General features: G+C 35.1%; 2 protein-coding genes across 3 annotated transcripts; one reads left to right on the top strand and one right to left on the bottom strand.

The window, feature by feature from the left end:
* The first annotated feature begins 332 nt into the window (after window positions 1–332).
* Window positions 333–1677, top strand: LOC18041607 (chalcone synthase). Its single transcript, XM_006434243.2, has 2 exons — window positions 333–547; window positions 640–1677. The coding sequence occupies exons 1-2, from the start codon at window positions 361–363 to the stop codon at window positions 1641–1643; spliced, it is 1191 nt and encodes a 396-aa protein (XP_006434306.1). The 5' UTR covers window positions 333–360; the 3' UTR covers window positions 1644–1677.
* A 2466-nt stretch (window positions 1678–4143) lies between these two features.
* LOC18041917 (PHD finger protein EHD3) lies at window positions 4144–9992 on the bottom strand. 2 transcript variants are annotated; one of them, XM_024182930.1, is made up of 7 exons: window positions 9853–9992; window positions 9001–9264; window positions 7613–7738; window positions 7180–7506; window positions 5955–6044; window positions 5764–5808; window positions 4144–5119 (listed from the first exon to the last, which is right to left on the bottom strand). In XM_024182930.1, the coding sequence occupies exons 2-7, from the start codon at window positions 9244–9246 to the stop codon at window positions 4238–4240; spliced, it is 1716 nt and encodes a 571-aa protein (XP_024038698.1). In that variant the 5' UTR covers window positions 9247–9264; window positions 9853–9992; the 3' UTR covers window positions 4144–4237. The 2 variants fall into 2 exon arrangements, with proteins under 2 accessions (XP_024038698.1, XP_006434305.1); XM_006434242.2 differs by having other exon boundaries at window positions 9001–9233.
* Between the last annotated feature and the right edge of the window lie 611 nt (window positions 9993–10603).

The raw sequence follows: 10603 nt of genomic DNA, 5'->3' as shown, positions 1-10603 counted from the left end.
TAATTGGGCGATGACCGGTCGTCGGCGGTGGTTGTGTCGTCATCAGCAGTATTACTGTTCAGAGAAGAAAGAAAATGGCGAGGACGGAGGGGAGTGGGTGAGAGTGGATAAGCCGATAGAGTTTTCGATTTCTCAACATTTCTCTGTTATTTTTTATTAATTTATTATTATTATTAATTTATTTTATTTTATTTTTTTGTCAGGAAGGGCGTGCTGCCGTTTCTCTCGCCCTTCGAGACACCTAGCATGACTCAAATTAAAAATACACCCGAATTCGGTCTATAAATACAAACGCTTTATGCATTCCATATGCCTAACTAGCCCTCGAGAAAATTAACTAAATTAAAGCAATTTAACAAGATGGAATCAATGGCGAAAGTGAAAAATTTTCTTAATGCCAAGAGATCAAAGGGCCCTGCCTCGATACTGGCAATTGGCACTGCAAATCCTCCCACCTGTTTCAACCAATCTGACTATCCAGATTTCTACTTTCGTGTCACAGATTGCGAGCACAAGACAGAGTTGAAAGACAAATTCAAGCGCATATGTAAGCAAGCAAGCATATTTGATAATGTTTTCGCTTAGTTTGTATGTCGTTTGTTAATTGATGTATGTTACTTAATTTGCTCGAACATGCAGGCGATAGATCAGCGGTCAAGAAACGTTATCTGCATGTAACAGAGGAGGTGCTCAAAGAAAACCCAAGTATGCGTAGCTACAATGCCCCGTCTTTGGATGCACGTCAAGCTTTGCTGATTGAGCAAGTACCAAAGCTTGGTAAGGAAGCAGCAGCGAAGGCCATTAAAGAGTGGGGCCAGCCTTTATCAAAGATCACTCACCTCGTATTCAGTGCCATGGCCGGCGTCGACATTCCTGGTGCGGATCTCCGTCTTATGAATCTTCTAGGCCTCGAACCGTCCGTAAAAAGACTCATGATATACAGTCAAGGCTGTTTCATTGGTGGGGCCGCCATCCGTTGCGCCAAAGATTTTGCGGAGAACAATGCCGGGGCTAGGGTTCTTGTAGTATTTTCGGATATCATGAACATGTATTTTCATGAGCCGCAAGAAGCCCACCTGGACATCTTGGTTGGGCAAGCTGTGTTTGGTGATGGAGCTGCGGCTGTCATCGTCGGTGCGGATCCTGAGGTCTCAATTGAACGCCCATTGTTCCACGTAGTGTCCAGCACACAAATGAGCGTCCCCGATACCAACAAGTTTATCAGGGCACACGTGAAAGAAATGGGAATGGAACTTTATTTGTCAAAGGATGTGCCTGCGACTGTTGGGAAGAACATTGAGAAGCTGTTAGTTGATGCGGTGAGTCCGTTTGGGATTAGTGATTGGAACTCCTTGTTTTACAGTGTTCACCCTGGCGGCAGAGCTATTCTAGACCAGGTCGAACTAAATCTTGGACTGGGCAAGGAAAAACTAAGGGCAAGCCGACATGTGCTGAGTGAGTACGGTAACATGGGGGGTTCATCTGTCTACTTCATACTCGATGAGATAAGGAAGAAGAGCATGCAGGAGGCCAAACCCACCACCGGTGATGGCTTGGAGTGGGGTGTTTTATTCGCAATTGGCCCGGGACTCACGGTGGAGACAGTCATTTTGCTCAGCGTCCCTATTGATTCCGCCTGTTGAATCTGCTTTCTGCAATTTTTCAAAAATAAAAATAAAATAGAAGTGGCCGCTCCATGGAATGTATCGAAGTTTAATCGAGTGTTTGACAAAAATCCAAGCCTGCTTGACCCAATGTCCCAGTCGGGGAGCCTGGGAATTTGGAAAGCTCGTTGTAGGCCAATATTAATATTATATTCTGAAATGAGACGGAGACTTGTCTACAATTAAATAAAAATGTACTTTCCATTCTCGACAGTTCCTTATTGATAGAATTATCCTCACGGGCTGCTTGTCAGACTGGTAGCATCAGCTAATATTATAATGACATTTCCATTATCGTGTTCTTCTAAAACCATCTCGAAATAACAACTAAAGTTAAGCAAGCTAAAATATTTTTACCTTGCGTCTTCAATTCTTACCTCCTTAAATCCAAGCAGGAATCGACATCACATCACAATTTAACAGAGAAAAAGATAAAATAATTTGTTGCGCTCCCCTGGCGTTATGTTCGTATCTAGACACCAAGATTGACAAAATTTGGCTGATTAGCTAAGAAGCCGATTGCACCATAAATTGAGTTAATCATACCGGTTGCCTTATTTTATCAGTCGATCATATTATACCAGCTGTCATGAGGAGAAGCGGCAGCATAAGTTCGAGGAGCATATTTTATATATATATATATATATATAATGAAATATTCGCTTAACTATATAACAAGAGTAATGCTATATTTTCGTATCTCAATTGATAATAAAATCAATTGATGTCATACAATACAATATTTATGGTAATAGGTTATAAGTATAGATTGTGTATCACTCGTGAGCAAGCATAATAATACTATTACGGATATTGATACAGTATTTAGAAAAGATAAGAAACATCTATATTTATTAATTTGTTGATGAATTAATATTATGTTTATTTAGTCTCAAAAGTAGTAGTTTATCGAAACCAACGCATGCCTACAATGTGAACGGAAGTCGCACAGCATCAGAAGTTTATAAAGTAATTTGCTTGCCCACCGCATGATTGAATTGCACAGCATATATAAATATCACACATTTTTATTTGTTGCGGTTATTATCTTTTTTCTGCTTTCTATAATTTATAATTGGATTTCATTGGAATGGAAATAAATGAAAAGATTATTGCTGCATTTATATTTTGGATTGGAGTGTGAATTCGGAGGAGTGGGAATCTTGATATTAGAAGTGAGGAGTGAGAGTGAGAGCATGTTATTTACTTATACTGGAATAGGAGTATGGAATTAAAACTAAAATTCAATTTATATGTTTACATTGTACTGGATTAGGAGTAAATGATTTTAAATTACAATTTTACCCTTATTTAAAGAATTACAATTTTTAATTACAAAATTAATAAAAAATATATTTGAAAAATAAAATATTTATTTTATTATATTTTTAAATTAATAGTAATTATTAATATTCTTAATTATGTAAATCATAATTTTTTATTAATTTTAATTTGAATTACGTAAATAAAAAATATTAATAATAGCAACACAAATGAAACATTATTATTATTGATAATATAGTACAAAATTAATATTTTCTTAGAATAAAATATTTACTATTATTAATTAAATAAATATAATACTATTATTTTTAAATAAATATGATAATATTATATTTCAAATAAAGATATAATATAGTAATATTATTAATTCTCTATGAGTATAATATTATTATTTTTAAGTAATTTCAACTTAGAATCAATGTAAATTATTATTTTTAATTACATATAATAATATTATATTTAAATATGTTTAATAATATTATTTTTAATAAATTTAATTTATAAAATAAAATAATATTATCATTTAAATAAACATATATTATTTATTTTATTAAATTTAATAAAATAAATATGTTTATTATTATTAGTTTTAATAACTTTAATTTATAAAATAATATTATTTAAATAAATATGATATTATTTATTTTATTTTAAATATAAAGCTAAAAAGGGAAGAGGGGGGAGTGGACCAGTCTCCCACCACACCCTATGAAAGTGAGAATCCTACACCCCACTCTAAAATTAAGAGGGACCTACAGAGTGGAATTCCTACTTTCTCTTTAAAAATTATAAATAAACACTGGAATGGAAAGAATCCACACTTCTCACTCTCACTCTAAAAAGTAAACACTATATAAAAGCAATGAAGAGCGAAATTCGATTGTTTTGTTTGCTTTTTACAAGGTATTGCGGAGAAAGAGTAGTTATTTACATTTTTAACCCGACGAATATGCTACTTAGTTACGAATTTATTAATATTCTTTCATAAAAGTTCCAATTATCTACCGAGTGTTATTTTAATATTTATAACCTTAAATTTTTGAAATTACCATACATAAAATTCCAAAAACAATGTCAAGCAATTTTATTTTGATTAAATCAAATAACCAAAAACGAAAAAGATACAAGTTAATAGAAATTTTATTTTTGATTAAATCAATAACAAAAAAACGAAAAGGATACAAGTTAACTTCCTATTATCACCTTTCTTTTTTGTTGAATTAATTTTTTTAAAATACATTTCTAATCATGTTGCTCAAGTCAGTGGGGGCACATGGCCCCTGCAGTCCCTATCTACTACCATCGATTGCTGCCATCTCCTGAAAATTTAAGGTCCTAGCTGCAGTTAAAAGCATATCCATTCCTCCCCTACCCTTGTCCGATTCCTCTTCATCCTGCTTTTTCCGTTTATGCATATATGCCTTCTTCACCCTGCGTATTTCTTGGATCCCAGCATCACATTTTCTGCAAAACCACGTACCCTTGGGAACCGAAGTGCGCGGCGGCTCCATACAGTATAGGTGGTATCCCTGATCACACCCATCACACATAACAATCTTTTCATCGTCCTTATCAGTAAGACAAGCCCTACATAGACAAGAAGGACAGAACCAACAGGGACCATAACGTTTCAACTGCTTTGGCGTCAAGCATCTCTCATGATAAAACTTACTGTAGCAAAAGGCATGTTCACATGATCTGAACTTGTCACTACTTTCTTCTACCTTACTACCACAAATTTTGCATAAGTTCAGAGATTCCCTGCTGTCAACCCCGTTATCAGTTGGCTTATCGACATTAGCTGTAGTACAATTTGAATTCTCTTCAAACTCTGTAGACGTTTCCCCGTTTGCCGGACAAATCTCATCACCAGCTTGATTAATTTGGATCCTGGGGGCATTGGCATTCATCCTCTCGCAAACTATGCAATTCTCATGGGGTGATCCAAATCCTTTTGCAGTGCATCTAGCACAATACCAACTTTTTGGAGGGATATCTTTGAAAGCAGGCTCAATACAGGAGAGATGATACATTTCCTCACATGAATCGCACACTAAACCATCCTTCTCACCAGCCTTCTCCTCACATTGCCTGCAAGTGTGAACCTTGTACACATCACATGCTGCAGTTTGCTCCACTTTAACAACAGAATCAGGTTCCATGGTAGATAACTGCGACGCGGGCAAAAAGTTTCAAATATCCCTCATTACTAAGATCGGATAGGTTAAGTTTTGAAACTCATAAGTTCATCACAAGACTGTAAATAACATTTTTATATTGGATTTGATCACTTTCTCTGCAAAAAGTAACCTAACCTATATGCTAAAGTGCTGGTAAATTTTGCATGTAGAATGGAGAGAAACTTCAAGCAAGCCAAAATCCTACAACTGTGGCTGAGTTGAGTTGGTTGAGGCCAAAGCAAGGACCAGCTTTAAAAACAAAAATACTAAATGTATTTAATTATCACCAGAGACAGGAGGGGAAAAGGAAGAAGTTTCCACCTGCCTGATTAAGCTAATTCAAACTGCCAGTGAACAAACAGCTGGAGATATATGAGACAAAATGAACCATTAAAATCCCAATGCAAGTCCACCGTAGACGGAACTTTGTTGCTAAAATACTGTTGAACTTCCCAAGAAGAAATAATGCTCCCTGATAATGCTAAACAATGCTCTATTTCCAATGTAATTATGGTGCAGGCACATAACTCAGCCTAAATATCAAATAATATATTGACAATTATATGCACATGTGAATTCAAAAGCTTCAGTTCTTTGTATTACCAATGCCAGTGAGAGCACGTCATAAGCTTTACCTCATTTTTCCTTTCATCATAACTGCAGTGTGCTGAGCCTCCCACCTGGAAGAGAAACAAATATTTTAACTGAGGCAGGCTCCAAGCAACCATAAACTGAACTTATCAAATTTTAGAAGCAAGGAAGAAATTTGTTCAGCATAAAACTCGAGTACTCAAAGCAAACGAACATCCACAAGTTGGTATCTTACATGCTCAATGTACGAAGCTTGAGACAACTCTGAAAGTTTCTTTGCAAGAGTAATTATTTCAGCACCAATCTCTTGAAACTTCTTCCATACCTGCCAAATGTTTTACAAAGTGAAGTATAAGAGGAAAAAGGTACTTAAATTGTCTGAAGAAGATCAGGCTAGAAAATGAAAATAACAAATAATGAGAGCTTCTGCAGAAAATCAATTTTGAAATGTTGGTATGTATTTCATTTGTAATGACACTCAGAAGATTGACATTTCAAAAAGACAATTTATAGTTATAGTTAGTTGCATATCAGTCTCCCCGCAATTAAAAAGCACGCATATTATATTGCATTTACTCTCACATAAAATGGGGACAAAATGAAGGAACAAACATCTATAAAGAAACAGAAGGACGAAGGTAAATAGTTCAACAATAATACAAGTTCATGAATGCACAATTAAACACAGTCAACATCAGAAAGAACACATGGAAAACGCCAAAAATAACATTTGAATTCCATTAGTAAAGATGAGGAGCACAAGCATTGCCCGTTTCATAATCTCATGCATCAGAAAAATTGCATTTCGGGCGAGAATTAATGGTAGGGTACTTATATTCATCAAAGAAAGATGAATGCCCATAAGCATTTACCAAGAATATCTCTATGGATCAGTGTGTACAAGGCTTGCATACATTCTATCATGAAAGTAAAGAATCGGGATGTATATGTATCAAAAAGAGGAAAAAGAACAATAACCATGTCTGAGATTTTGAAATGCCATGTACGAATAATAACACCTTCTTAAAGGAAAATCTTTGATCTAGCCATGGAGAAACAAGTTTTTCCACACCAGAGACGACGCTTAGGAGATTGAAAAGAAGTGAAATGAGCCCAAACAATAACATTTAAATCTCATGTATTAAATGAAAAATGTAACTAATAGTGTCAGATATTTTCTTCTTATATATTTGTTAAAAAAAAAAATCCAGTTATAACTTCCTCCTGGAGCTAAGACTTGATATGCATTATCAGTAACATACAAGTTTATCTTTGAGAGGATAATATACACCCATACAAATCACCACAATACTGAAAACCCTCAAAATTGACACCAGATTGCTCCAACTATCAGCGGAATACTAAGCCAACCAAACATTGAAGCACTATTTCTTTGACATCCAACTCCAAAAAGGGAACTCAAGCAATGATGATTAGTTTTGACATGGAACTCATAATACCTGTTGCACATCAGCCATGAATTGCATGGGTGAATTTTCATATGCTCCCTGCTTCATCCTTGAGTTAATTGCAGATAAGTTGAAAACTCTGTCAACCTTGATTCCTTGGAAATTTCCAAGAAGTACTTTGCATAGTAAAGTGAACTTTTCGGAAGTTATAATCTCCAAGAAAGCACGTTGACACATATCAGTATTGGTACGGCGATCTGATCTATGTAAAGGTCCATCTGATATAACACCCACATGACTTTTAGTCAGATACTGGGTTCCATTATGAATCCCTGTTTGCAAGCATTTGTTTCTATCTTCATGAAGAGTATTCAATCCCTGCAACATACACAAACGGAACTAAAAAAAATTTCTGAAGGAGAAGGAAAAATAGAGATGGAAAACACATGATGTCCAATACAAGCAAATCTGGTGCAGCCCCGACCTTAACTGTTGTTGCACAATCCATTTCTGGGTGAGACAAAAGTGCTTCTCGAATACATCCCTGTACGCCACCCTCGTCATCACTAAATGACTGATACAGGTGCTCCAGTACAACATCTCTGAAGTTCTGCAATAAGTGAAAAATTAAAATTAAAAAAAAAAAGCACCATAGTCATTCCAGAAGACAAGGCATGTTAAAAAATTGCATATAAATGTGTCCTATAGTTCCTTACAAACTCAGCATGAGACCAAGTTGCTTCAACAAAGCCAAAGACCATGAAAAATCATCACAATCCAAAAAAGTGAAAACTAGGCAGGAGATTCCATCAGTTGGATCAACTATTAAAGTCTAAGCCGATTTATCAGGCTATTTCCTTTTTCAAGGATAACATAATGTTAAATACATTTTCCCATACACTCAAATTTTTCGAAAGAGCCCAAAAGTGAGGCTACTAACCCAGCCTTACCCAAAACCGTTATATTAAAGCCAACATGCTGGCAACCTTAAGTTGCACAAATAAATGTTTGACAAAACCAAATTTCTGATTATCCAACTACGCAGCAGCAAAAGAGAAAATGGCTTAATAACATGGAAGTTTTGTTTTGAATACCAGGCTACAATTGCAAATTATTTTGTTCTGGAACTCCCATCCAAACAACTTACAGATGCAAGTTCTTCTACCAGTATTTTTTAAAGCAATAATAAATAGGATAAAAGCAGGCTGACTATGTGCTGCAAATCATACATAAGTGATAAGTACTAAACTTTTATGAATACATTAACAAAGTTCATGAGCTTCATAAAAATATATAATCATTTTCCAATGCTTATGAAGTAGGATACGTCACAACTTATAAAAGTGTCACATCAGCAAGAAATTTCATTTGGCAATCAAACCGTAGAGCTCCCTGCAATTACCAAGAATAGATATATGAAAAGGTGAACAAATGGAGAAACATTAACTGTCAATGGCAATACAGGCCAAGATCTCACAAATCCTGCCCAGTTATCATATATTTTGATTAATGTTCCAGAATTCCACAGATATACACAAGACTCGCGTCATAGCCTTCCATACCCTTTGATTACCATTCAGGTAGGCAACAGTTATAATGAGGGAATGCTAGCAAGTAACAGATTCACTCAATCTCTAAACAGGTTATCCTATCAGTGACAACTTTTCTCTACTCATGTCATTCAAAGCCTAGTGTTACAACTTATTAAAAGTTGCATGGCATATTTTAACATCATTTGAAATCTTTACAACTCATATTTCTTCCTTGAACTTCAAAACTAGCAAAATTTATCTCACAAATTCACTATTATAGTGAAGAAACCAATTTATTCTTGCAAGCATTTATACCATAAATACATTCATGGCAACATACCTGCTCAGTGTTTTTATCAGCAGTCTCCACAGAAGCCGTCCAATCCTCTAAACTTTTTCCCTCAGAACTCGAATTTGCATGCTTCCGCCTCTTGTAGGTCCGAAAACCCTCACCTAGGCTCGAGCTCCCATAAAAAAAGTCATGCTCAATTCTGACTCCACATCCGTTATTCAACTCTTCTCTTTTCAACCACTCCGTATCACCATTGCTTGTTCCTTCTTCACCACCCATTTCTTCAAAAACCATAAGACAAAAAAAATGCACCTAAGCTTTTCACCACCAAATTAGGATTTCAATGGGGCACAAACATTCAACAGTTTTATAACATACAATGAACTGTTACATACCCATTAAACTAATAAAACCATGATATATGATAATGAAGTTAAAACCAGCTATTTTATTTCAGGAAAAATCCATCAGAAATAGAAAATTTAGGGTTTCCTTATTACAGCCACATTCAAGCATTACAAAACTCAATTCGATCGATTAAACACTCACTGTACAATATACACCAAATCAGCAAATAACACCAAAATTTGAGCCAATTGAGTGTTCCAAAACCTAAAATACTATTTAGTTACATGGAAATTAGACGAGAAAACGAAACATTGACTCGCAGCACTTCCTACAGCTCAATCTATAGGGAAAAGAACAAGGAAATAAATAAACTGAACCAATCCACCTACTAAAAAGAAACTCTATAGATGAAAATTCTAACTCCTATATTTCAGAAACTGAAAAATAAAATTTAATTCATTTAGTGTGTTGTTCTTTTTCAATCGCATTGTACACAGTTAACAAACAGTTGCTAAACAAAGCTAAAAGAGAATTTAGAGGAGAAAAGCTTACCAGAGCGAATAATTTCAGAACCCTAACAATCAAATGAAGAGGTTAATCTTGTGTCAGGCCTCTTTCTTTGTCTCTTCCAAGTTTAAAGACTTATCCGCGTGTTTCTTTAAAATCTTTCAAGAAAACAGTGCGTCTTTTCCAGTCTCTCACTCCCTCTTCTATTTTATTTCTTTATTTATCTTTTAGTTGTGTGTCTTCCGGGTCGGGTACGGGGGTGGCGACCCGATTGTGATGGAGTCTTTGGACAGCACCCAGCGGAAGCGGGGGGTGACGTGTTGACACTTGAGTCTTGACAGGTGTCGGTTTTCATCACTGGAAAGTCATACGCGAGTCAACGGCCATTGGTCGCTTTATAATTCCCAAGTCCTAACTTGTTCTCTTTGGATTATATTATTATTTTTTTAATATTACTTTACATGATTAAAAAAAAAGCATAATTATGTAGAGACCAGCTTAGATTTTCGATTTATCAAATAATTTTAAGCATAGACCGAAAATGGCTTCTTCATTTAAATTTTGGAAAATCCTACCCTTGGGGAAGGACTCAAAAAATGTTCTTGTATTGTATGTTATTAAATTGACTTGATAATTTGGGTGCAAAATGATGTATTAATTATCCATGGTTGTTGGTTTTTTTTCCCAACATTATATTTCTTTATCTTCAACCATTTATGAGAGATTTTATTAATATGTTGAGTTACAAGGGAGAAAAAAATTATTTATATACTCATTTTTGTTAGGTGTGTCTTCT

Source organism: Citrus clementina, unplaced genomic scaffold, assembly GCF_000493195.1.
Source record: "Citrus clementina cultivar Clemenules unplaced genomic scaffold, Citrus_clementina_v1.0 scaffold_5, whole genome shotgun sequence".
In the NCBI taxonomy this organism is placed as follows: Eukaryota; Viridiplantae; Streptophyta; class Magnoliopsida; order Sapindales; family Rutaceae; genus Citrus; species Citrus x clementina.
The sequence above is the reverse complement of the archived record's forward strand: the minus strand, read 5'-3'. Positions and strand labels throughout refer to the sequence as shown.